The 27,874-nt window shown below is 43.1% G+C and overlaps 2 protein-coding genes across 3 annotated transcripts in view; both read right to left on the bottom strand.

The window, feature by feature from the left end:
- On the bottom strand, window positions 1-27,297 carry LOC119371943 (zinc finger protein OZF-like). Of its 2 annotated transcripts, none has more exons than XM_049420008.1 (2): window positions 25,441-27,297; window positions 1-585 (listed from the first exon to the last, which is right to left on the bottom strand). In XM_049420008.1, the coding sequence occupies exon 1, from the start codon at window positions 26,871-26,873 to the stop codon at window positions 25,443-25,445; it is 1,431 nt and encodes a 476-aa protein (XP_049275965.1). In that variant the 5' UTR covers window positions 26,874-27,297; the 3' UTR covers window positions 1-585; window positions 25,441-25,442. The 2 variants fall into 2 exon arrangements, with proteins under 2 accessions (XP_049275965.1, XP_037498317.1); XM_037642389.2 differs by lacking the exon at window positions 1-585 and adding an exon at window positions 24,480-24,688 and having other exon boundaries at window positions 25,441-27,218.
- Window positions 6,705-27,874, bottom strand: part of LOC119371945 (gastrula zinc finger protein XlCGF52.1) — a 67,642-nt gene continuing 46,472 nt past the window's right edge. Inside the window, exon 3 of the mRNA XM_049420011.1 lies at window positions 6,705-7,072. Within this exon, the coding sequence (XP_049275968.1) occupies window positions 6,999-7,072 (74 nt within the window). The 3' untranslated portion in view covers window positions 6,705-6,998. The remainder of the gene's footprint in view (window positions 7,073-27,874) is intronic.

The following is a 27,874-nucleotide window of genomic DNA, read 5'->3' on the forward strand; positions in this document are numbered from 1 at the left end:
TAAATGCACTTTTAGACAATCCACATTGAAGGTAAGGCAAACATTCAACATTATGACATAGCTGTAAAGTCATTTGAAGGCCCTCATGGAGAAATTTTAATTAACAATAGATTTCTCACTAGACAATACCCTGTAAGAAACGCCATTCCTGAAACATCCAAAAACCCTTTGATGCACTTTAGAAGTTATCATTCGCTGTAAAAATGTAATCAATCAATGAATCCGCTATTTCACCCACACACACAAAATATTGTCCATATTCCAGACCTTCAGGGCTTCTCTGCATGATGATGACACATGTGGACTTTTAGTGCACTTTTCTGCACAAAGCATGCATTGCAGTGAACACAGGAAAAGGGACCCTCAACCATGTGGGTGGTAATGTGGCTTTTGAGATCACAGTCACGAGTGAACGTAGCCAGACACAGGTGGCACTCGACAGGGCGCTCGCCCATGCATCTGCGAAGGTGCATTTTCACATGTCCACTGTTCTTGGTCACACAGGTTACTGCCGACAGGAATGCAGTCGGCCTTGTACGGACACAAGAGAATGGTACTGCTCCAAGGATGCCGAAGAGAGGGAACCTGCAAAGCCACAGCCAGGAGAGGCAAGCAATGCAGATTGTGTCACATATACTATGTGCACAATTGGACTGCAGCACCGGGCAACCAAAGGTTTCCCCAAATCGTAATACAAGTACATAACCTTTGCCTATCCCACATTACTGTAGTGATCATGGCGCACCAACCCCAATACATCTCCCACAAATTGCCATTCCGACACTATATGACAACAGCCATGTTTCTCTTTTATATGTATGTTCACCCCATTACTTTTGTTTTTGCGTAGAAGTAACCATAGAATGCAGAATCACAAGAGCATCACTTGATATTTGAACTCGTGAAGAACATCGGATAAAATATTAGTGAAACAAGTTAATATAGAACAGACAGAATAATATGAAAAAAAAAGAACCACAAAGCTTAGAGTGGCGTCATAGTTTTTATTAACAATGACAGATTCCTCTCTAAGCAATATGTTGTAAGAAAATCTATTTCAAGAAAGCGACGCAGTAATAAATGCATCTTCAGCCAATTCACATTCAAGGTAAACCAAACTTTCAACATCATGGCACTGCCGTTAAGTCACCAGAAGGCATATCCTAAGAAACTTTAATTAATAACAACAGATTTCTAAACAGTATACTGTTAGAAACTCCCTTTCTGAGAAATTCAAAAACTGTTCGACGCACATTAGGGGTTACCTTCCACGATAAAACTGTTATTTATCAATCAGTAATGCCTCTCACAAAAAGAAAGGTCTGTGTGGCTCTGACCTTCAGGGCGTCTTCCTTGGATGACGCCTTGAGATGTGGCGAGTGAGGTGGGGCTTGTGTGAAAAGGATGCACAGCAGTTGTCACAGGGACGCTCTCCTGTGTGGGTGCGCAAGTGATCTGCTTTTCGAAAAGGATGCATTGCAGTGGTCACATGAAAAGGGACGCTCTCCTGTGTGGGTGCGCATGTGTTCCGTCTGCCTTTCTGTGAAAAGGATGCATTGCAGTGTCACAGGAAAAGGGACGCTCTCCAGTGTGGGTGCGCAAGTGTTCCGTCAGAGTGCTTTTCTGAAAAGGATGCATTGCAGTGGTCACAGGAAAAGGGTTGCTTTTTAACGAAAAGGATGCATTGCAGTGGTCACATGAAAGGGACGCTCTCCAGTGTGGGTGCGCAAGTGTTCCGTCAAAGTGCTTTTCACTGAAAAGGATGCATTGCAGTGGTAACAGGAAAAGGGACGCCCTCCAGTGTGGGTGCGCAAGTGTCCCGTCAGAGTGCTTTTCAGTGAAAAGGATGCATTGCAGTGGTCACAGGAAAAGGGACGCTCTCCTGTGTGGATGCGCATGTGTGTCACGAGGTTGCTTTTAACCGAAAAGGATGCATTGCAGTGGTCACAGGAAAAGGGACGCTCTCCTGTGTGGGTGCGCATGTGCGTCACAAGGTTGCTTTTATCCGAAAAGGATGCATTGCATTGGTCACAGGAAAAGGGACGCTCTCCTGTGTGGGTGCGCATGTGCTTCACAAGGCTGCTTTTAAACGAAAAGGATGCATTGCAGTGGTCACATGAAAAGGGATGCTCTCCTGTGTGGGTGCGCATGTGCGTCACAAGGTTGCTTTTATCCGAAAAGGATGCATTGCAGTGGTCACAGGAAAAGGGACGCTCTCCTGTGTGGGTGCGCACGTGCCTCACGAGGTTGCCTTTCAGCGAAAAAGATGCACTGCAGTGTACGCAGGAAAATGGACGCACTCCTGTATGGGTCCGAATGTGACCTTTGAGACTGTCGCTCCGAGTAAATGCCATTGGACACAGGTGGCACTGGAAGGGCCACACGCCCGTGTGTCTGCTAAGGTGTTTTTTCATGTCTTCCTTTGTGCTGGGTCACATAGGTGCACTGCCGACAGGAATGCAGCCCGCCTTGTATGGACACGAGTGAGCTGTACTGCTTCAGGGATGCCGTAGTCGAGGAACCTGCATAGCCACAAGTCAGTGCAAACAGTGCATCACACAGTGCAAAAAACTGGACTGCTGCACCAGACAAACAAGAGTCGCTGTGCTTGTAAGTGAAGTACATGGTAGCCTTGGCCTACCCAAGCCTTCGTTAACGATGACAGTGCACTGACCCTGTGTACATCTCACGTGGGTTCTCATCGCTCTACAGAAATACGGTAGTCCGTAACATATGTAAACACCTGCTTCCAATACATAAAGCTCTAATTTGGATGCAACATCGATACTATAAATCTAAGCAGGCAAGTGTTTTTATTAATATTTCAAAAACAATGCTCTTAGGCATAAGAATACGCGGTGTCAAAACTACACATGCTAATTAACTTCATGTATGAAGTCTGAAAGTTAGTGGTGGAATGGTCCGTGTATCCAGCGAACATGGTCAGGTGATCTGCCTGGCCATAGGCCTGTTGCAAGGAGGCTTCTCTGTATATGTTGCCTTTGTAAATGTCTTATTGTTTTGCTTTCACCGTTGGATTATATGTTAAATGTTGTAAGTAGTCGTTTGCAGTTGTATCCTTAAGGTTGTATAGTTTCACTTACAGCATTGTTTCGCTTTTTCTGACCTAATATATTTTAACCGCCCTGCATAGACTTCATATCCGCAGTAGTGGCGTAGCCAGAGATACTTTTCTATGGGTGTTATATGCCGCATTCAAAAAAATAAAAGGAAAGAGAGACTGTGCACGAACAATATCTTAGTCACTTATCTGCTTTAATAAAGCCGAAAGGTTGTTTTGTTAACTGCAATATCTACATAAAAATAGGAGTGGAAAGGAGAGGAACACGGCTGTATGCAGCTCTCGGAAAATTTTGGGGGCTGATCTAACCCTCAACCACAGCCCCCTGGCTATGACCTTAGTTCATGGTATACATTAAATAAACAAATAAATAAATAAACACGCACTACTCCATTAAGCACTAATCCATTCAACTAATTGTTACACTTTCTTGCTGGATGCATTCACACAATACCCCACAGTAAAAGCATTGCTTCATATCTCAACAGATGAAGCATACAAAGTGAAATATTAGTGAAAGTTGATACGAAACGGACAGGAAAGTATTACAGAAGAAAAACCGTTTACAAAAATAACCAATCAGAGGCAGCATCTTGTAAATATGGCCAAATCACATCACAATCTTAAATTCATAACGAATAAAACTGGAATGTAACACAGCAAGCAAGTGAATGATGTTTCTGAAGAGGTTCGTGCAATGCAAAGCTGGCAAAGTTTGAAGCGTGTGGCTTCTCGGATGTTCCGTAGAAAGATAGGACACATCTGAAACAGGACACAAATCACTGTTAAGTAAGCACAAACATTCACAATGCACCCACACAAACTTACATTTGAAATCAACCAGAAATGCAGTTAACAAAGTGTAATGAATTACATTTCGTGATAGCATTGTAAGTGAGGGATTTCTTTTCGAGCCATTTATTACATGCTATATAGTTCAATAATTTAATTAGGAGACAGCTCTAGTGCACATCATAACTTTCCGCACCTAAATTTGGCGGGAAGTACACAGTAGGATAACGTAAACTGGAGATTACTGAGAGGCCTTCATTGTGCAGTGGGCTTAAACAGGCTGAGAATGATTATGATGATTATGATATAGCAGAACATCTGTGCTTGTGCCATGCAGCAGCATAAGTGATGCGAATGTTCAGATAAGCAAATGAGAGTGCTCAGTATTTTTTTCATCTCAGTGCTGTTTGAACTGGTGCTGCTGCGGCTTGATAGCAATGACAACGCTGGGTATTGATGTACGAAAATCAAGTATGAAAAACTTTTTACACATTCCACTGGATATCGGTGACTGATTAAATACAATCCCGAGCATAACCTTACTGCATGATACCACCCTTCTTGCTCGTACATGGAGTGAATTTTCGGTGTACTTCCTGGCATGAAATTTTCAAAATGAAAAGAGAAAAGATGACAGGCACTAGTTTTGAAGAAACTGTCAGCAAAAATAAACAGAATGTCAAGGGCTACAGAGGATGCAGTGAGAGACACAGCCTAGCTCATTCTATAGATTGGAATATTAATGTTAAAAGCAAGATAAAGAAAACTTAACTAATGAAATTTTTGTAATAGCTATCTATGCTCTTGCAGCAATGATAATTCATTCAACAGGGAATGTCACTGGAGCAGACGTTTCGACAAATGGTCTTGTCTTCTAAGCCTACTTCATAGTGCGTGAAAGCAAGGAGACAGCCTGAATTATGGTGCCATTGATAAGGGTGGGCATGTTTCCTGTTTTCCAATACGTATTGCATGCAGTGTGTCGGAAGAATTTAGGCAGACTCTGTACACCTTCGCCAACTTTTGTCACTGCTGTGCATTCATTCAACAGTGTGTGTTGCGAGTCGGTTTTATCACAGAACACACACACTTTTATGGAGTTGGTAGCAATGCACGAGGTTACAGGGAGAGCCGCTCCAAAAAAAAATAATGGCCGACTACTTACTGTTGCAGCAGTGCACTCATTCAATCGGTCAGTTTATTAAAATTAGATATTATTACAGTTACAAAGTAAATACAATACAGAGGGAGGTTTGAAAGCAAAAACTGAGAGGGGACCTCCTGTTAGTACATGTATAAAGTCTTTAAACGAATGACTATATCCACTAAGGTAAAAACAGAGAGAGAATACCAATTACATAACGCAAGTCAGAAAACAAGACATATCACAAAGGGCTTAAACGAAAAGTACAAATCAACATATTATAAGTAATTAGAGGGACACTAAAGGCAAATATTAAGTCGACGTTGATTGTTGCAACAGCGTTGCAGAAACCTCGTAGTGCTTGTTTCGTGCCAAGGAAATGCTTATTTTAAAAGAAAATCACGTTTTAGTGGTCGGCACGGCGTTAGCGCACTTCAAGTCACCCGCCTGAACGGACCTTCCGACGTAGCAGTTGCCGTGCTCAACGTTGCCCACCTCTACTGCCCGGCCACCGAAGCTACGGTTTCTTGCGCAACAGCGGGCATCAACCTTGCCAAGACGCAGCCACGGGCCATTCCGAAACTGTATAGTTCAATGTAACGGAGCTTAGCTTGGCCAGCAGCAGCAGAAGTAGAGTATTGACAGGGCGAAAATAGCGAGAGCCAAGCGCACGCAGCAGTACGCTATGCCGAAACTACCACCGAGACGCTCAGCTTGGCGAAAACGGAACTTTTGAACCACTCGCACCGCTCCCCATGGTAGCGCCAAAAGGTTATTTTTTCCACGAATCAAACAGAAACGAACAAGCAGCATTTTATTACAACTTGTAATGCACAGAAGGTTCCTTTTTTTTTGCAACTAGTTTGATTAGTAGTGGTTAATTGTACTCGGGACTCTTCGATGTCATCGGGATCATTTCCAAAATGTCCCACTCGTGGCGCACATCGTGTACTACATTTACCTTAATTTCTCGATTTCTAAAGCACTGCTTTTGATACTATTGATGTTTTAGACGTTCTCACACATTGACCTTTCACTGTGACATAAATTGTTGTTTGCCTTTAGTGTGCCTTTAAACATTGAGTAGGTCCAGATTATGCAAGTAAAGGTACAAACATAACAAAGAAATAGGAATATAATTTTATAACATGAAGAGTGCACACTTTAACACAGCAACAAAATGAATTTATAAACAAGTGATTCACAAGTAATATAAAATGGGAAGAAGAATTAAACATGGTTATACAGTAAGATACGTGTGTGTATGTTCATATGTACACTTGTTTAATCAGCTCGTGTATGTTAGTAAAAACCATTGAGGAGCTGTCAGAACAATGTGGTGAAGTTCATGATTGAACATTTGCAAAGAACACCAAAATGAAATCACAGAAATAGCTCTCATAGTTAGTGTTTGCGTCGGGAACCAAGAAGCTTTATTCAGAAAAACTGTTCTATGTATTGTAATGTTGCATTAGAAGGAAGTAGCCCAGTGGGAATGTCACTGTTTGTGCTTATAAACAACAAAGGAACTAACTTTAGTTGAAATGTGCAGCTTAATGGTATAATTTCAAGAGTGAAAAAATGTGCTATTGCCTTATTTGCACGTATATCTTAATTCTCTAGGTTAACTACCTATAAATGTTGAAGCTTCAAGCAAGCTACACTGTAATAAGTGTACTTTTGGCCAATCCACACTCAAGGCAAGCCAAACACTCAACATTCTGACAAAGCTGCAAAGTAATTTGAAGGCACTCGTAGAGAAATTTTCATTAACAACAGATCGCTCTCTACGAAATATACTGCTATGCATTCCTGTCGTATGTGTGCCTTATCTTTTCTCTTTGTTCTTGTTGCGCTGTAACCTAATGAACCAGTACCAACTAGCCCAGTTCACTGTGCAATATACTGCAAGAAACATTGTTACTGAGGCATCCGAAAACCCTTTGATGCACTTTAGAAGCTATCATTCGCCATTAAAATTTAATCAATCAATGAACCCTCTCCTTTGCTCCCAAAAAGAAATTGTCTAGGTATGCCCTTGACCTTTAGGGTTTCTTTGCATGAGGACGACACATATGGTCTTTTAGTGCGTCTCTGTGCAAAGCATGCATGGCAGTAGAGACAGGAAAAGGGACGCTCTCCTGTGTGGTTGTGCTTGCGCATGTGCTTCGAAAGGTGGCTTTTAGATGAAAAGGATTCACTGCTGTGGATGCAGAAAAAGGCGCACTCCCCCGTATAAATGCGAATGTGCTTTCTGAGGTCGCAGTTATGATTGTACACAGACGGACACAGGTGGCACTGGAAGGGGCGCTCGTTTGTATGTCTGAGAAGGTGCGCTTTCATATGTCTCTTGTTCCTGGTCAGATAGGTGCACTGCCGGCAGGAACGAAGTCCGCCTTGTACAACACAAGCGAATGGTACTGCTCCAGAGATGCCAGAAACAAGGAACCTGCAAAGCCACAGGGAGTAGAGGAAAGCAATGTAGATTGTGTCGCATACTGTGCGCAACTGGACTGAAGCACCAGACAACCAAAGCTTCCCCCAAATAGTAATAGAAGTACATAACCTTTGCGTATCCAAATTACATGTTACTGTAGCGATTACGGCACACCGACCCGCAATGCATCTGGCACAAATTGGCATTACTCCGTACACAAATAATGAAGAGCTCAATACATGTCAACAACAGGTGCCATTCCGATGCTATACTAACAAGAGCCAAGTTGAAGCATGAAGCACTTGCAACAAAGATGCACGTGGCCTCACGAGCTGAAAGATTACGCATGCCTTCAGGTTGCCCTTATTTTCACAACTAAATGATATTTTCTCATAGGGGATCATCCCAAAGTGACAGAACATCACTTAGTAGTGGAAATAAAGACTAGTGGAAGCCACGCGCAACCTTTGCGCTCGTGAGGCCACACGCTCTTATGTTGCAAGTCATATTGAGCGCGACAGGAAACCACATTAAGCACTACGCCTTTAAACAAACAACTTTTGTTTTTGCATAAAAGTAACCATAGAATGCAGCACCACAAGAGCACCACGTGACATCTGAATGCATGAAGCACATGAAATAAAGTATTAAACAAGTTAGCCCTCTGAGACGCTATGCACACAATTGTGTACACCACTTCTTTATCCTATTTGTATCGACTAGGTGCTATCAAACAGCAAGATATTTTGAGCTTTCGATGAAATGAACCTCCTGCATAAGAAATTTGTCTTCATTTAATATCCTTTTGTCGTGTACTGTTGCATATGATCACTTTGCTGAAGGGCACCACTACATTCGACGAGTTGCTCGGCGTGCCGCATCCCAAGACCCACGAAAAATGTATATTTTTTCTTTGCTCAAGATCTAGATAACTGAAAACGAATTTGCACTATATTTCTAGCCTGAGATTTCATTCCATTTATGCAAAAACAGAGCATGAATGGCTTCAGATTAAACAGATATTTAAATAAGAACTAATTAGGAATTATTACTATAACACACATAAATTAAGGTATTACGACGATATTTTTGTTGCAATGCTGTATCGAATGCCTTGAAATAACATTGTGCCAATTTGACGCACTTACGGACAGTTCTTCATAGGTGGCGTCTGAAAGGGTTATTTTAAAACAGACAGTAAAATATCCCCCCCCCCCAAAAAAAAAGACACATTTATGTACATTGCACAAAAGATAGTTTCTCTTTCAGAGTGCAGTTTACAGAATTCCCATTAATGTCTTGATATTCCTTCAGTGAAATCATGATACCATGGAATAATGAAAGTGACTTAGTCACGAGACAATGTTTCAGTCAAACTGACGCACCAAATTGGTCACAGTAGTCTGAATATGTTAGACTGAACTATGCTCTATATCAGCTTAACAAAGCAAAACATGCATTTTAGGGATCAAAGTATTATTATCATGAGCACGGATGTTTCACAAGCAATATTAATGCATAATAAAAAACACAAACAAGATCAGATATGGCAAAAAGGTAAAGAAAATAATTATAAATATGAGAACGGTAGCACATTTGATGGTGGAAGATAACACAGTGACATTTATAAGTGCATTTATAAAATGATTGTTTTTTGGTAAGTGCTGTTTTACACAATAAATTAATGGAGTTAGTCGTGGGCCAACATTAATTTTGAGATTGCGCTCACTTGAAAGCACAGCACAAAAATACAGGCACAAAGGTTTACAGGAAAAAACTCACAATGATGTGCCACAAGATTTCCACTGTAAGCTTACTTCAAGAACATTCTTAACACAATACTGTGCAAAAAAAAAAATGCCACAGCAGAGGCTTTTAGTAACTCATCTACAAAGTCATTGCTCGCAGGTAAACTTTCATGAACATGCGCCTTGTTGAAGAGATACGCAATTACAAGAGTATGCATTAAAACTCCCGAACCTGAAACAATGCTTTGCAGAGACTGGCATAATTACCTTACACTCATCACTGAAACATAAACCCTGCAATGAAATCCATTCCTGTTTTCAAAATTTCAATCGACTAAGAGGGCAAAAAGCAATACCCCATTTCACTTGTTTCAAAATAACCAATTAGACGCATCACATCGTACACATGCCCAAATTACTGCCACAATCTTAAATTCACAATAAATTAAACTGGAACGTCGCAGGGCAAGCAAGTGAATGATTTCTAAGGGCAGGCCTCTGCCCCAATGCATCGTTGGCACATGCAGCTTCTCAGACGCTAATAATAATAATAATATCTGGGGTTTAACGTCCCAAAACCACGATATGATTATGAGAGACGCCGTAGTGGAGGGCTCCGGAAATTTCGACCACCTGGGGTTCTTTAACGTGCACCTAAATCTAAGTACACGGGCCTCAAACATTTTCGCCTCCATCGAAAATGCAGCCGCCGCGGCCGGGATTCGATCCCGCGACCTTCGGGTCAGCAGTCGAGCGCCATAACCACTAGACCACCGTGGCGGGGCTCTTCTCAGACGCTCCAAGGCAGGAATGAATACATCTGCAACAGCACAGAAATCACTGTTAGCTGGTTGAGAAGCTGTGTGAACTCTTACTCGAACGCGTGGAGAAAGAAACGATGACATCAGATTAGTGCCGGTGCCCCCTTGAGTTCTTTTCTGTTCTCCCTTGGCGCGGCTGGCGAACAGAAGAAAGTGGGGAGAGCACAAAACAACGCGAGGACCGACCTGCTGTGTGTCCTCCCCCGCACTGACACTCTCTACTGAGATAAAAAGTGACGGTGGCCGGAATCTTGAGGTACCCAGTGCAGAGAACCTGTCTGTGACGTCACGTGAAAACTATGCATAAACGTGACAGTTTAGCAAAAACACAATAAATTCATTATTTTCCACTAGCTTCTGCCTGAATTGAAGGTTGTGTCCACCGATTTCAGCACCCAATATTTCAATTTTGCTGAGAATCTCGGTGGCAAAAATTTTGTTCAGTATCCCTTGAAATACATCAATCTCACACCACGCAAGAAACAACTTATCTGCAAAAATACATATGCCACAGCTCAAGCGCGTCACATCACTTTTCCGCATGCTCTCGGTTATCACTTTTGCATGTTTTGTGCAACAAAGATTAAAGATAATTCTTACGTTACAATAAATGCCGAATACTACGTGCGCCGATGGCTCGAAATAAAAACCATTGAGCATCAGAATCTTAACGAGGTGCACCATCTTTGACAACACAAAATAACCAGCATGTCACAGTTCTTTGCAGTCACGACTAGAGACCGGATTTTAGGCAAATGCCTATTCTGTTCCAATCGCTCCATTTTGATATATGAGCATGAATGAGAGGTTAAGAAGGGCTTTTATAGTGTTTTTATAATGCCTAAAAATGCCTATATTTCGCGTTTGTGCCTAAACGCCTACAAGTGCCTATAAATGTCTATTTTCACAATTGGCGCCTGTATGAACACTATTTAACCGGAAATTTCGCTTTCAAGTGCAGTTTGAGACCATTATTCATGTTACCGGGCAACAGTGACTGCTTGGAGCTCTACGGGGCTGAACCTAGTCCTCTAGTTGAACCAACTTCCCGAAAACAACCACAAGCAGCAGTGAAATGGGACACGCCGGCCACCATATGCTGCTGCACTGACATATGGCGCGAGCAGTTGGCGAATGCGAAACGGATGAGAGCCATCAGGGGAAAGGAGAGTGAAGAGCAAAAGAAAAAAAAAAACTGTGATGTGCATGCAGCTTTTGTTTGGTTGCAATTTAGTTCTTAAGGTGTTCACCGACAGGGGAGAATTGACCCTATGCGATTAGACCTGGCCAGTACAACACATCCCTCCCTTCTTGTCTTTTAGCAGTCTGGCTATCTGCTCCTGTGCTGCCCTTCTCAGCCATGCCGAAAAGAAAGAGAACCAGGAGTGTGTTGATTGGACAGTGGACTCCTAAGTCACCTAGCTATAGAAAAACTTGGAAGATGCTTGGGCTTTGCCTTCGAGTAGAATGCAATAGTGCAATCGGGCCCCGTGCACATCGCCTTCAATCGTCCCGCAAGGAAAGAAACAGTTGTGCACGCAACATTGGCCGTTTAAAACTACCCTAGTATGTCTACTAAATGTACAGTTCCTAAGTGCCCACTGCTCTACAATTTTTCCTTTTGCAAATTGGCGAAATACCTAATACACGACCATAAAGTGCCACGCGCAACTGCACACTTTGTAATGGGTTGGCAGCTTCAAACCATCCACTCGTTACACAATTCACGTGTTTTGACACCTGGCCTGTTTCTGATTCTGCCACGCAATATTAAGTGCGTTAAGGAGACTACACCCACTACATCACATTCTTATAGAGCTTTTTACGAAGCAGTTTCAAGCACTGGCATGGCTCTGTGGTAGAACACTTGCTTGTCCTACAGAAGGCCTGGGTTCGATTCTCAGCCGCACCAAACATTTGATTATTAAATTATTTGCATCTACCTTGAATTTTCGCTTAAGGACAACGCCAATTTTTTGGTCACAACCAACGATGCCAACACCAGAATTTCTGCGAAATCGCTTTAATAAATTAGGCGAGACCTTATTCTGTGAACCGTGCAGGAGAAAGGTAAATTGCATGTCAACAGTTGGTGCCTTTGTGCCACCATAAACAAGACATATTTAACAGCGAAGCTGTTTAGCAAATCGTTCCTTGACCGGCGAACCAAAAAACTCGGTCGGGTATGCGCCACAAGAATTTCGAAGCTTCACAACCGAGTAAAAACGAAATCAATTTTTTTTTCGCGAGGAGAAACTCCGTCGGCCGAGTAAAGAACTATCACCATCATGAACACAATGACTCGATCGGCACGCCCTCTCTTCGTCCTGTTCGACTTCTGCTTGTCTCTCAGAATGAGTGCGCCAATTTGCCCGGCGTGGCATGCAATGGCTCGGATGGGGAAGAGAACGAGTGCAAAAAGGGACGAACAAGGAGAGAAAGACATACATAGAAAGAAAGAGAAAGAGAGAAAGAAACATATACAAAAATAGATTGAAAAAAAACAGAAATCAAGACAGGAGAGAAATAAAGAGAGAGAGAGAAATGAAAAAAAAAAACGATGCAAAGATCGAGAACGAAACGGATGGTGAGAGAGAGAAAGAAAAAAAATTCAAGCCAAGTTCAACCTCGCTACTAGCTGTCAAGTTCAAGCCAAGTACAACCTCGCTACATCCAAGTTCAGCCTAGATACAGCAATAAATATAAACGTGAGACCGATCAGCTCCGCTGTGTATCAAGCTTTGCGCGCCTTAGTGCAAGCTTTGAGTCATTTTTTGCTTTCGAGATACGTTAAGGTCACGCACATCGTTTTGAAATGATTTGCATTTATGTAAAAATTTATTGTGCCTACATTTACGACGTTGGAGGCCTGAAACGTGTTTTGCCGGCCTATTTTTGGCGCCTAAAACGTTATTTTGCCTGCCTGTTTCGGCGCCTAAAACGCGCTTTTTTGCTGAAAATCCGGCCTCTAGTCATAACAAAGAAAAACAGTCGTACCAGTGACTACGCCAGAGTCGTAAGTACGTACGTTACCTCAGCATTCTGATTCCGCCACTGACACTTGACTATTGATGCATGTATGTGTGCGTTTGACAAGTTTAACATCCCGCAATTATTACGACCGAAGTTGTCACTCACGGTTCAAATAACGCCTTCGCGAGTCAGTCCAGCAACACTCGGGGAAATCTCCTGAACCTCGCAGGCATGTTGTCACTAGACTTACTTACAACGTTATTTCTTCGAATGAGTTCCAAAGATGAAAGTGGCGCGCCGTGGACGATGCCGATACAAAAAAAAAAAAAATGTCAACCACCGCTAAAACCGCTAAAACCAACCGCGCGCTTTTTGCGCCGTTAGCGCCGTCTTTTGATTGATGCCACATTGCGGTTTCGGTTTCGTATTCGACTTTAACTTGCGCAAAGAAGTCGTAATTCATAATTATTGCATGAATGTATGCAGTATGCGAATCGCACTTCATGGTGTTAGAGTACATGTCGCATGGAATACAGGCCTTCTGTTAGGTTGGCAAAATTTTCACATTATCATATTTCCCGGTGCAAAATTAAGACGTCGCAAACATAGAGTTTCATATTGTAAGAAACTCTATGGTCGCAAACGACCGAAGCGGTAGTCGAGTGACTACACCATGCCCTTTCATGGGCTGAACAAACAAGCGTATTTCCACTCCTCAAGAGAAAGACAGAACTTTATTATAACTTATTTGAAATTTTAAGGCGCGAATAAGACACGGACGAAGAATAGGAACACACACACGGAGCGCCACTTCCAACATAGATTTATTTCGAAAGAGCACAGAACATATATATCCACCACGCGCGCCGTCAACGTGCCTCAATGCGCAGTCGCATTCAAGTAGCGTAACTCTTTTGGTGATAATGAAATGGAGGCAACGCTGACGCATAGGTCACCTGATTCGATTATTTTCTTGGCTTCAATAATTAGTCGCACTGATTTATCTGGACTTCGGCCGACTACCGCGCAAGCGCTAAAGTTCGGAACGCAATGACAATTCCGGCAGTGTATCGCGAGTAGTCGGCCGAAGTCCAGATAAATCAGTGCGACTAATTATTGAAGCCAAGAAAATAATCGAATCAGATGACCTATGCGTCAGCGTTGCCTCCATTTCATTATCACCAAAAGAGTTACGCTACTTGAATGCGACTGCGCATTGAGGCACGTTGACGGCGCGCGTGGTGGATATATATGTTCTGTGCTCTTTCGAAATAAATCTATGTTGGAAGTGGCGCTCCGTGTGTGTGTTCCTATTCTTCGTCCGTGTCTTATTCGCGCCTTAAAATTTCAAATATGTGTAACCAACAAGCCCAGTCTGCCATTCTCACATCGTTTATTATAACATGCCAGTGTACGTCAGGAGCGAAGTCCTTCACCTTATTTCGTCGCCCCTAGTCGTTGGCCGGCATCCCATGAGACACGGCAGCAGCAAGGGCTTCACCGATGATGTCTTGATGAGCTTTGGAGTCTGGGATGCAGACAGCCTCCCAAGATTCTGGAGTGTGCCTCATCAGATTTTCGCTTTGGTTATGCCACTAGCCGTAAGAGTTTGGAAAATGCCCATTCTGTAATCTCCACATAATCTCCTCTTTCTTTCATAGCGTTCTGTCAACTCCCGGGTAAATTTGTCGATTTAGTCTATCAAACCGCCCTACATCTTTTCAACGAAGGGTGCGCCACAATCCCCTCTAGGATGTTGTAAATAAACGCGAAAGCCCCCCCCCCCCCCTTCCCGCCCTTTAAAAAAAAAAGCACTGCCGAGGCTATGGCAACAGCGTTTGTACTCCTGTGCAAGCGTCCAGAGCACATCTCTTTTCAAAAGAGAAGGGTGCGATCCCTCCCTCCTACATTAATTACTACTTGCAAATGTTACCATTTGTCTTACGCTCAGCATATCCCCGAAAGGTCCAAGAAATAAAGAAGCCAGAAATTGCGTTCCTACCCAGACAACACAATAACAACCTCAGGACATCCTCAGTATGCCACCTTGAGGACATTATGATGCCCTCAGAACGTCCTGTTATGGTACTAGAATGGCGCTAATCCAGTCCTGTTGTCCGTACTCATAACAACCTCAGGGCGTCCTCAAAACAACACTTCAGGACTTTTTTAGTATGTTTTCAGAACAACCATTGTGCAGCCGGTTCGGTACCGTAGGCTGTGATATTTGTATTACTACATGTGATTTATTTCTTTTCAAGGTATTTACATACATTAAAAGAAAAACACCTCTGTGAGGTCTTGTGTATGTATACTGCGTCAAGAAACGGAGAGGTAACAATAAGTGCTTGACTGTGACAAAAAAAAAAAAAAACAAAGCTTGTTGACTGAAATTAATTTATTTAAACAGTAATTAGTCCCGACTGGTTATGAGGACCGCTTTCTCAGGTGTCCGAGTAGTTAGAGGCAGTGTCTGAAAAAAAAAAAGCAATATTAAGGCATTCAACACAAATTTGCAAAGATGTTTTACTGTACCGGACTACTCCTGCAGAAAAAAAAGACGTCAAATAAAGGCAGTTACGATTTTAAGGAAAGGATTAATACATGCAAAAGGAACCAGATGCTGTCCCGTGTAGAACAATGCTACATTTTATGACAGTCTCATGTGATGTCACCGCACTATGCGACGACTGCGACTCAATGGCCCATGTTTGTAAACTTCCTCGGAAGTCTGGCACAATGTCCTCGTCACTACGTGTATCGTGCACAGTGCACTCATTAGTGTTAGAGGCTCCGCTCTGACAGCCCACCTTTGCGCTCGACACTGGCATCGAGTTAACTTGCCCGAGGTTGGGCCATGTGTCAGACGCAGACGTCGATTCCCCATTATTCACGTTGGGACTCTCTGATGCACAATTCACCGCGATTTGTACGACTGGTGCCGATCCATTCATCGGAGCATCAGCCAGAGCGTTGAGTAACGTGAAGCACCCATCAACACGGCGATTGACCTCCCGTCGACGTCTACGATTAGCACTTTCAGACATCTCACTTTTGTTAACTGTACACTACACTGTACTGTTACTACTGTACACACAAACAACAAAGATGGAGTTTCCGAACGGCGCGAATAATTTTTGCTAATCTGGTGTTTGACGTGCATGGGACAGAGGAGCCAATCACAACGCCAGGGACCGCAGAAAATGAGTGAGCTGCCGAGTGGGAAGCTTCAGGCCAGTTCCTGGGAACGTTTCACTCGTCGCGTGGTCTTTAGCGGCTGGCTCTATCGTCCCTTTAGTATCTCGATCGTGCATGCCGCCAGCACCTACCGACCAATCTGTCTTTTGACACCCGGTTGCGTGGATAGCGGGGAAGAGTACCGAAACGCAGAGGATGCGAGTGCTGGTGTCTTCGATGGTTTCGTTTGGGCAGGCATCTCTTGAACATGCGAGTTATCTCCGCGTCTATCGGTCTATAAGTTTAATTATAGTTCAGTTCGACAGCGGCCGCACCGATAACGTCTGTCATGCAATAAACAATACGCGTACATCCAGCGCTACATTCTCGTTGCGCCCGCTGAGCCTGCCCTTGCCCCTATCACCACAGTTGACTTGTCCCTATTTGTGTACAACACGGCAGTACCCTCACGCACTTGATGGAACGGCTGTTCAACATTGCCAACGTTGTGCTAATGAGAAAACAGGTTCCTCAGTCGGATACCAACGTCGAGATGCAATTCTTGCTGAGTGCGAACAAGGGACTTTACTAAGTTGCGAATATGCGTCCTGGACATAATTTTCTACTCACACTGCGATATTGAATCAGCACACATTAAACGAGCATGCATGGTTCTTTTCGATGTGGTTTCTTGTGCAAGAAGCTTATTTATATTGGTGCATATGTGGGGATTTCTATCTGAATATCTGAACCGCAGTATTCTGATGGCGCATTTGAAGGCTGACGTGCAAAATGCCCCATGTGTAGCACTTATAGGGGAGGAGCACGAAAGTTGCGGTTAGACATATGTCTGTAGTATGACCGGTGGTCTCTAAAAAAATTCGTCTAGGAGCGTTTCTTTAGATTCATTTTATCTACATATAACCTACTGCCGGCGCTGTCAAATTCGTAAAATATATGTAGCTCAATGTTAGCTTTAAATTGCTCACTTTATATCGCCTTAGGGTTATCCGGCACTATATTTTGATTAAAAATTCAAATGTAACGTTAATGTAACGACAAGTTCCAATTTTCGAAATGTAACTGGAACGAGTTCCTTTCGCATTAAAGTAACTTGAAACGGGAACTCGTTCCAAGATTGGGAAGGAACGAGGAACGAACTTTCGTTCCTGTTTTAGAGGAACGTGTACAACACTGCTTGCTAGCTGTTAAAGGTCTGGCTGTGGCTATGGCTGTGGTCAGATTAGAATCTGTGTGCATTGCTTGATTGCCTTACGCTCTGCACACAGAGACAGGCCAACAGCGAGCTACAATAAAAGATGTTTTACAGTGCACAATCGAAAACGCACATCCTGCTTAGTCATTATGTGCGTGCCGCTTGAAGATGGTACCGGTAACAAATGCATTGAAGCACAGCTGGCACTGAAATAATAATAATATTAATTGCTGGGGTCTTACATCCAAAACAACGATATGGTTATGAGAGGCGCCGTAGCGTAGGGCCCCGCAGATTTTGACCATCTGGTGTTCTTTAACGTGCACCTAAATCTAAGTGCACGGGCCTCTAGCATTTCGTCTCCATCAAAATGTGGCCACAGTGGCTGGGATTTAATCCCAGAACCTTCAGGTCAGCAGACAAGCACCATAACCACTAGATCACCGTGGCGGGTGGTGGCACTAAAATGCGCACTCGTTTGTATGTACTACGACAAGCCCTTTGACACTGATAAACTCCACTTCAGAAAACATCATGGACGATGTGGTCATTTTTCTCTATCGGTAACCTAAAAAAATGTCAAATGATGGAGTCAGAAACCTTTGTATGCAGTGTGGGAACTGCTTGTTTGCACAAGAAACACTAAGCGCAGTCGACATTTAGTGCTTCTTCCTCGCATGCCGAGACAGGTGTCGGTCAAGAACGTCCTTCCGTGAAAAGGATGCACCGCACTGGACACAGCTAAATGGACGCTCTCCTGTGTGCTTTCGTATGTGTCTCTTGAGGTTAGCACCATTGGTGAATGCTTGTGGGCACAGGTGGCACTGGAATGGGCGCTTGTGTTTGTGCATGTGCAATGTCATGAGCCTCTTGACATTGGTGACGTAGGTGCAGAGCTGGCAGCAATGCAGCAGACCATGCGTGGACACGAGCGACTCGTATTGGTGCTGAGTTTTTCATCGGCAAGGCATCTGCAATGGAACACTGAGCACATGAGCGCATGAGTGCTTCCTGCTGCCGTGTTATCCCCGCAAACTTCCTAATCCAGAGGTCTCAAACAAGTGGCCCGCGGGCCACATGCGGCCTGCGGATCTTTTGCTAGTGGCCCGGCCTGCACATGACTGTCTTCATTCCACGTCTTTTCTTTTAAGTTTTCCTAATAAGGATGTTCATGAATTACGCTAATGAGACTGGTCTTAAGCAGTCTTTCATGAGGAAGCCTAAGTGGTCACCACGTGTCGGAATATAACCGTGGAACAAAAACGATATATTTCAGAATTGGCGTCCAGATTTCAGACGTTCTGAAATTCAGTATATAGATATGTTTCGCGAATCCTGAAGTCAAATCCGTTTCAGGAAAGGCCTTCTTTCAAATGGCAATGTTGGCCGGCATTTTCTCTTGCCATTTTTCGCACTTGCCTTTTCTTGAAATACAGCCCGTTACTCGTAATGACCCACAGTTATCTTGCCTCCGCGCTAAATGGGCTGACCATGTCCATTTCTTCTTCTTCATTTCGACTAAGATGTCCTTAACACCCATTTGTTACCTGACCAACTCACCCACTCAGCTCTGTTCATGTCCCTTAATGTTAAACCTATCATTTTCTTTTCCATGGCTCACAGCGTCATCCTCAATTTAGGTTGCACCCTTTTCGCAGGCCTCCAGGTTTCTGCTTCGTAAGTAAGTACCAGTACGATGCAGCTGCTATATACCTTGCTCTCAAGGAATAGTGGTAAACTACCATAAATGATTTGAGGAAGCAGGCAGAGCAAACAATGTGGTATTTATTTGATGGAATTGAACTAACGCGGCTGGAAATGAAGAGGGGCAGACATGTTTGCCAGAAGACTACATGGCGGCCTTTGGTGACTTGGCCCACACATTAATGTCAGGGCAGTAGTAACACGTTGTCCAGATGTGCGGAATGAAAGAGAGGACAAGCCAAGAGCTTCCACACGCCAACACTTCCTCCGCACATGAATGGAAGGTGAGACAATTAAGTCAAGGTGAGGGGGAAAATCTCCATAAATTCTAAAGCCCAGATCATATTTATTTATTTAAAATACCTTACAGGCCCTTAGAGGCATTGTGTAAGGGGGATAACGCAAGATGTTACAACGTGAACAGTGTACATAAGGAACGGGTATAAATACATAAAGAAATGAGAAGAAAAAAAAATGTTACTGTAACATATGCGGGAACGTAGTGAACATTACGTTAGATTATATACAAAAAAGAGAGGCAAGGAAAAAATACACTCTGAATCACGACAGCTCTCTTTACACAATAAAAAGCGGCACATTAAAATACGAGCAATATAATTACAGAATGAATGTGACATAACTTGGCTATTACAAAAAACACAAGTCATACCAGCACAAGTCATACCAACAAATGATATTTCTGAAGCCAATTAAAGGAGTTAGTCATACTTCAATGATTGCACAGGTCAGTTATATGCATGCACACATTTATGCCTAGCCTGTAGCCTTCTAATAAATCCTGCAAAATTAGCACGAGAAGAGGTGCCACATTTTTATGAACTTTCTTTGAGCTGATTGATAATGAAAACAAAAACGATACATTTAGGATGATTATAATAGCTCACTGCTGTGTGAATCTCACTAATGTAGAACGGACAAAGGCAACATGGCAGCTGTGATAGGTGTTGACGATACATGATGTTCTATGGCACTTGGGCCAATGATTGGTGGTACGAGATTGGTGGTACGAGATAATAATAATAAGAGTTAAAGGTTCGTCGTTATTACTGAAAACATTAGGGTTGGCTGAGCAGCAATGTCAGAATACGTGACGAAATTTATAGGGACGTTCCAGTTTTATCGAAATTTATCGGGACGTTCCTCACAATTTCAGTGCAACTTTTGAAGCTGGTAATTCACACATGACACATCTTGTGCAGTTCACACTGGAGCCTAAAATCAGCGACACCTACACACATGAAGCACTGAATCTTTAAGTATGTTGCAATAGAAAGGCATAAGCAAAACCATGGGTCTGAATGCTACTTTCATGTACAGTAAGCTATCATGAATTTATCTCAGAATAGAAGCATTTTATTAATTCTTATATCAGTTGGTCTATCAGTCTGGAATACATATAATCATGCTGCAGTTGCTAAAGCGTTCCAAACTGTTTTCTCACGGCACATATCAAGGCACAACCAGAAATAAAGAACTCCTGACACACCAGAATTCTGAAGTTCCAAAATGACTGCCAGTTAGAAACGTTGCAGAAAATTTATCTATATCAGTAAACTTGGGGTCACATGGTGCACAATGGAAGCTTTAGACAATACTTAATAAAACTATTTAATTTAACTTAATTCAGCTGCAGACGTCAAATTAATCACTTGCTTCTCCTGTGTTCAGTGGGTCATATTTATTCACAAGAGGGAAGATGACAGTCCAATGAAGCCACTTCACTGAGGTGCTTGCAAGGAAGTTGCACTTCGTCCTGTTCTTCTTTTCGCTCCTGCACTGGCGGTTTAAACGTTGAAGGCAACAAGTGTAAAGCGATGCATTAGTATCATGACAGCACAGTCATGTAACAATAGCAACCAACACCGAACGGAAGCACTACCGTAAAATCCCGAGCAAGCGCCCCCTTCCCCTATTTGGGGGATTTGAAATATGTGCCAATGACTGAGCAACCGCCCCCCACTTCCCTTCCGCCATTTTTTTTTCAACGTGTTCTTCACTACAGAATCCTGCAGCAGCATTTCCTAGGAACCAAAGCTCTGATACTGCTTAGATATGTGCACGATTTCATAGTACTTTTACAGAGTGGCGCCTCGGGGTTGCATTCTGAGATGTCACAAATTGTCGGAACCTTTGAAGAACGTCTTCCCCCCCCCCCTTGTCGTAACACACAAAATTCCACACGAGGGTTTCTTCCGGTTCAGTAAAAACAGTAAATGCATGCGTGTTCAATAAAGCATTTCATTAAAACCACAGGTGTGCATTCTTCTTAGAGGCTCTTCAGCCACCATCTTGAATTTTGTTCTGCAACCAAGCAAGGGCCTCCTCCCCTACAAATCATGTCCGATTATCTTTCACGGTGGGGGGGGGGCACTTGCTTGGGATCCTACGGTGTATGATGTCACATCTGTAATACAAGTTTTCTGATGGACATTACCCCCCCCCCACACACACACACACTCTCTCTCTGTTGTTGAACAAATATGTCAAGGCAGGCCCAATCACATTCCACATGTTACCTGGAGAAAAATAAATTCTCCAGAAGTACAACTTGGTGCATTTTCTTCTCATTATCGTGATGATTCCAAACTTAAGTCAGTGAAACGTTACCTGTTGTTTTTATTTTCGCAATTGCAAATAGGCAAACAGGGCATTAAGATGATTTTCCATTTCACTCGTTGCAATGTAGCCAAGCAGAGGCAGCAGTGAACAATCACATCACTGTCATGTTAAGTCTGTAATACGGCAAACTGCGATGTCATGTAACAGGGCAAACAGGTGAAGGCTTCATAAGCGAGACGGATATTTGGTGCCAAGCAATGATCTCGGACACTTCATAAGAAGGACAGTTGTACAGTAACAGCACCAGGATCCCTGTCAAAGTCAGCATGAGTACAAACACAGAGATTTTTTTTACTTTGTATCGATAAAGGTATTCGGATTAAAAGCAAAGCAGTACTACACTTACCCGTATAATATGATCTTCATATTTATTACAAGCGATTATTTAATCACACTTAAGCGACTTCGTAAGACTAAGAAACCTTCTCTTTCTTTACTGAACAATTTCTGTGTCCACAGGCTACATCAAAATGACTACCATACTTGACAAAACATTACATCTCAACTCTTCTCCCAGCATTCACTAAGTGGCCAAAAAGTGTGATTGCATGAGCAGACACTGGCAAAATTTGCTGTGCGATGGTTGGTCGGCACTGGAAATTCAAGGTGACACCATCACTCATCTTTGGTTGGTGCATCTTTGCGAACTTGTCTAGCCTCACCTCACAGTGTGACTAGCCTCTTGCTATATATTCTGAAAATCTAGTTTGTCAATAGAGCTAAATTTTCTGCAGCGTTTTGTTAAAACTGATGAACTTACAGGACCTGAACAAGTGTCATACACTTGTTCACATACAGCAACGTGTTTTATACCAAATGCAAGTGCAGCTCAATGTGTGCCAAAGCCTCTAATTTGCTTTGATAAGTAATGATAAATGGCTATTAAACAACTTTTACCTCGTATGTGGCTCAACCAAGGAAATTTGTATTCACAATTTATTCTTCTAAACCAGTGTACCATAGCAATTTTTTTCCTCGTGTTGCACGGTAATGGCTCCCTGTGGGGGGTCAGTCGGGAATTTGTGTGGCTGCAGCTGACGACTGTGTCGCTGGAACTCTGTGTGAGAGCCTTCACTAAAATCACTCAGCTACAACCATGCTTGCTTTCACAGTTGCATGCTATTCAAGCTGCGAGACAGTAACCAGACCCTTACTAGAAATTCTCGTTAACGTAATATAGCACGAAGCAGATCAAAGGACACAAAGCAGGGCGAAGGTCCTTCGCCCTGCTATGTATTACACCACCTCAACAAAAGACGGAAAACCAACTAGGCCAAGGCACTACTCTTCCAAGCCTTATTAGTACTTCCGAAGGGTGTGAGAAATTGAATTTGCCCCTTTTGCTGTCTCTTTCTTATGAATCAGTTGTCAGACTGGCGTACATCTGCCAAGATTATTTTACAAACACTGCACAGATTGTTTTGCAGTTTGGTTTTTGGGCAGCCACTGAAGCACATAAACATAAATGTCACTAAAGCTAGTGGACAGAGCTGACGCTGGTACGGCTACTTGGTAAAACTTATCATGTAAGCTTAAACGGCGCTTGGGACAAGACACCAGAGTAGAAGGAGACAGAATGAACGCACACTAACAACTGATTTACTGAAATCGCCCAACTCCTGTCTGCTCCTACTTTGGTGTCTCGTCCCAAGCGCAGTTCAAGTTAGCGTAATGTATGGTGATGTACTGTAAAATCCCAAGCAAGCGTCCTCTCCCTTTTTTGGGATATTTGAAATAAATGACCGAGCAAACTACCCCCCCCCCTTCCCACCTACCATTTTCACTGTTTCATTTACTGTTTTTATGTGTCTAAGAGGTGAATGAAAATGGTGAACGCACATGTATTCAATAAACCATTTCATTATAAGCACTGGTATGCATTCTTTATTCTTAGTGTATCCTTCGCAACCACCTTGAATTTTGATCTACAACCGAGCAAGGGCCCCCCTCCAAATCTTGTTGGATTATCTTTCATCGTGGGGGGGGGGGGGGTTGCTATGGATTTTAGGGGTTCTAAGTAACAACCGTTTTAGAAGCTGCCAGCAATAATGTAGTCAAGGATGAAGAGCATGATTTATTATTTGATGGCAAAGAATACCAATATAACGTTTGCTTTCGGGATTAAGTTTTATTCAGAAATACCATGTTCTATGGATTGTGAAGTCGTATTAGGGGAAGTAACTCAGTGGGAATGCCACTGCTTCTGCTCCTGACAACAAAGGACCTAACGTAAGTTTGAATGTGCAGTCTGACGATATAATTTCAAGAGTGTGAAAAGTGTGCTCTGGCCTTATTTGCACATAGATATATCTTAAGCCTCCTTGTTAACTACCTATAAATGTTGTGGCTTCAAGCAAGCTACACTGTAATAAATGCACTTTTAGACAATCCACATTGAAGGCAAGGCAAACATTCAACATTATGACATAGCTGTAAAGTCATTTAAAGGCCCTCATGGAGAAATTTTAATTAACAATAGATTTCTCACTAGACAATATCCCGTAAGAAACGCCATTTCTGAAACATCCAAAAACCCTTTGATGCACTTTAGAAGTTATCATTCGCTGTAACAATGTAATCAATCAATGAACCCGCTATTTCACCCACACACACAAAATATTGTCCATGTTCCAGACCTTCAGGGCTTCTCTGCATGATGATGACACATGTGGACATTTAGTGCACTTTTCTGCGCAAAGCATGCATTGCGGTGAACACAGGAAAAGGGACGCTCCCCCATGTGGGTGGGAATGTGGCTTTTGAGATCACAGTCACGAGTGAACGTAGCCAGACACAGGTGGCACTCGACAGGGCGCTCGCCCATGCATCTGCGAAGGTGCATTTTCACATGTCCACTGTTCTTGGTCACACAGGTTACTGCCGACAGGAATGCAGTCGGCCTTGTACGGACACAAGAGAATGGTACTGCTCCAAGGATGCCGAAGAGAGGGAACCTGCAAAGCCACAGGGAAGAGAGGAAAGCAATGCAGATTGTGTCACATATACTATGGGCACAATTGGACTGCAGCACCGGACAACCATAGGTTTCCCCAAATTGTAATAGAAGTACATAACCTTTGCCTATCCCACATTACTGTAGTGATCATGGCGCACCAACCCAAATACATCTCCCACAAATTGCCATTCCGACACTATATGACAACAGCCATGTTTCTCTTTATATGTATGTTCACCCCATTACTTTTGTTTTTGCGTAGAAGTAACCATAGAATGCAGAATCACAAGAGCATCACTTGATATTTCAACTCGTGAAGCACATCAGATAAAATATTAGTGAACCAAGTTAATATAAAACAGACAGAATAATATGAAAAAAAAAAGAACCACAAGGCTTAGAGTGGCATCATAGTTTTCATTAACAATGACAGATTCTTCTCTAAGCAATATGTTGTTAGAAAATCTATTTCAAGAAAGCGACACAGTAATAAATGCATCTTCAGCCAATCCACATTCAAGGTAAACCAAACTTTCAAAATCATGGCGTTGCCGTTAGGTCACCTGAAGGGATATCTTGAGAAACTTTAATTAATAGCAACAGATTTCTAAGCAATATATTGTTAGAAACTACCTTTCTGAGGCATCTAAAAACTGTTTGATGAACAGAAAGGGTTACCTTCGATCATAAAAAATTTATTCATCACTCAATAATCCCTCTCGCAAAAAGACAGATCTGTGAGACCCTGACCTTTAGGGTGTCTTGCTTGGATGACGCCTTGAGGTGTGGTGAGTGAGGTGGCGCTTGTGTAAAAAGGATGCATTGCAGTGGTCACATGAAAAGGGACGTTCTCCTGTGTGGGTAAGCATGTGCTTCACAAGGCTGCTTTTAACCGAAAAGGATGCATTGCAGTGGTCACATGAAAAGGGACGCTCTCCAGTGTGGGTGCGCAAGTGTAACATCAGAGTGCTTTTCAGGGAAAAGGATGCATTGCAGTGGTCACAGAAAAAGGGACGCTCTCCTGTGTGGGTGCGCATGTGTTTCACGAGGTTGCCTTTCTGTGAAAAGGATGCATTGCAGTGGTCACATGAAAAGGGACGCTCTCCAGTGTGGGTGCGCAAGTGTTCCGTCAGATGGCTTTTCACTGAAAAGGATGCATTGCAGTGGTCACAGGAAAAGGGACGCTCTCCAGTGTGGGTGCGCAAGTGTCCAGTCAGAGTGCTTTTCGCTGAAAAGGATGCATTGCAGTGGTCACAGGAAAAGGGACGCTCTCCTGTGTGGGTGCGCATGTGTTTCACGAGGTTGCCTTTCAGTGAAAAGGATGCACTGCAGTGGTCACAGGAAAAGGGACGCTCTCCTGTGTGGGTGCGCATGTGCGTCACAAGGCTGCTTTTAACCAAAAAGGATGCATTGCAGTGGTCACATGAAAAGGGACGCTCTCCAGTGTGGGTGCGCAAGTGTTCCGTCAGCTTGCTTTTCACTGTAAAGGACGCATTGCAGTGGTCACAGGAAAAGGGACGCTCTCCAGTGTGGGTGAGCAAGTGTTCCGTCAGCTTGCTTTTCACTGAAAAGGATGCATTGCAGTAGTCACATGAAAAGGGACGCTCTCCAGTGTGGGTGCGCAAGTGTTCCGTCAGCTTGCTTTTCACTGAAAAGGATGCATTGCAGTGGTCACATGAAAAGGGACGCTCTCCAGTGTGGGTGCGCAAGTGTTTCGTCAGCTTGCTTTTCACTGAAAAGGATGCATTGCAGTGGTCACAGGAAAAGGGACGCTCTCCTGCGTGGGTGCGCACGTGCCTCACGAGGTTGCCTTTCAGCGAAAAAGATGCACTGCAGTGTACGCAGGAAAATGGACGCACTTCTGTATGGGTCCGAATGTGCCCTTTGAGACTGTCGCTCCGAGTAAATGCCACCGGACACAGGTGGCACTGGAAGGGGCACTCAGCCGTGTGTCTGCTAAGGTGTGTTTTCATTATTCCCTCGTGCTGGGTCACATAGGTGCACTGCCGACAGGAATGCAGCCTGCCTTGTATGGACACGAGTGAGCTGTACTGCTTCGGGGATGCCGTAGTCGAGGAACCTGCATAGCCACAAGTCAGTGCAAACAGCGCATCACACAGTGCAAGGAACTGGACTGCTGCACCAGACAAACAAGAGTCGCTGTACTTGTAAGTGAAGTACATGGTAGCCTTGGCCTACCCAAGCCTTCTTTAACGATGACAGTGCATTGACCCAGTGTACATCTCACGTGGGTTCCCATCGCTCTACAGAAATACGGTAGTCCGTAACATATGTAAACACCTGCTTCCAATACATAAAGCTCCAATTTGGATGCAACATCGATACTATAAATCTAAGCAGGCAAGTGTTTTTATTAATATTTCAAAAACAATGCTCTTAGGCATAAGAATACGCGGTGTCAAAACTACACATGCTAATTAACTTCATGTATGAAGTCTGAAAGTTAGTGGTGGAATGGTCCGTGTATCCAGCGAACATGGTCAGGTGATCTGCCTGGCCATAGGCCTGTTGCAAGGAGGCTTCTCTGTATAATATTGCCTTTGTAAATGTCTTATTGTTTTGCTTTCACAGTTGCATTATATGTTAAATGTTGTAAGTAGTCGTTTGCAGTTGTATCCTTAAGGTTGTATAGTTTCACTTACAGCATTTTTTCGCTTTTTCCGATCTAATATATTTTAACCGCCCTGCATAGACTTCATATCCGCAGTAGTGGCGTAGCCAGAGATATTTTTCTATGGGTGTTATATGCGGGCATTCAAAAAAATAAAAAGGAGAGACTGTGCACGAACAATATCTTAGTCACTTATCTGCTTTAATAAAGCCGAAAGGCTGTTTTGTTAACTGCAATATCTATATAAAAATAGGAGTGGAAAGGAGAGGAACACGGCTGTATGCAGCTCTCGGAAAATTTTGGGGGGTGATCTAACCCTCAACCACAGCCCCCTGGCTATACCATGAACCATGAAATGGTTCATGGTATACCATATGCCATGAATACCATATACCATCAAATGTATACCATGAACCTTAGTTCATGGTATACATTAAATAAACAAATAAATAAATAAACACGCACTACTTCATTAAGCACTAATGCATTCAACTAATTGTTACACTTTCTTGCTAGATGCATTCACACAATACCCCACAGTAAAAGCATTGC

Source organism: Rhipicephalus sanguineus, chromosome 10 (assembly GCF_013339695.2).
Source record: "Rhipicephalus sanguineus isolate Rsan-2018 chromosome 10, BIME_Rsan_1.4, whole genome shotgun sequence".
NCBI classification, from domain to species: domain Eukaryota; kingdom Metazoa; phylum Arthropoda; class Arachnida; order Ixodida; family Ixodidae; genus Rhipicephalus; species Rhipicephalus sanguineus.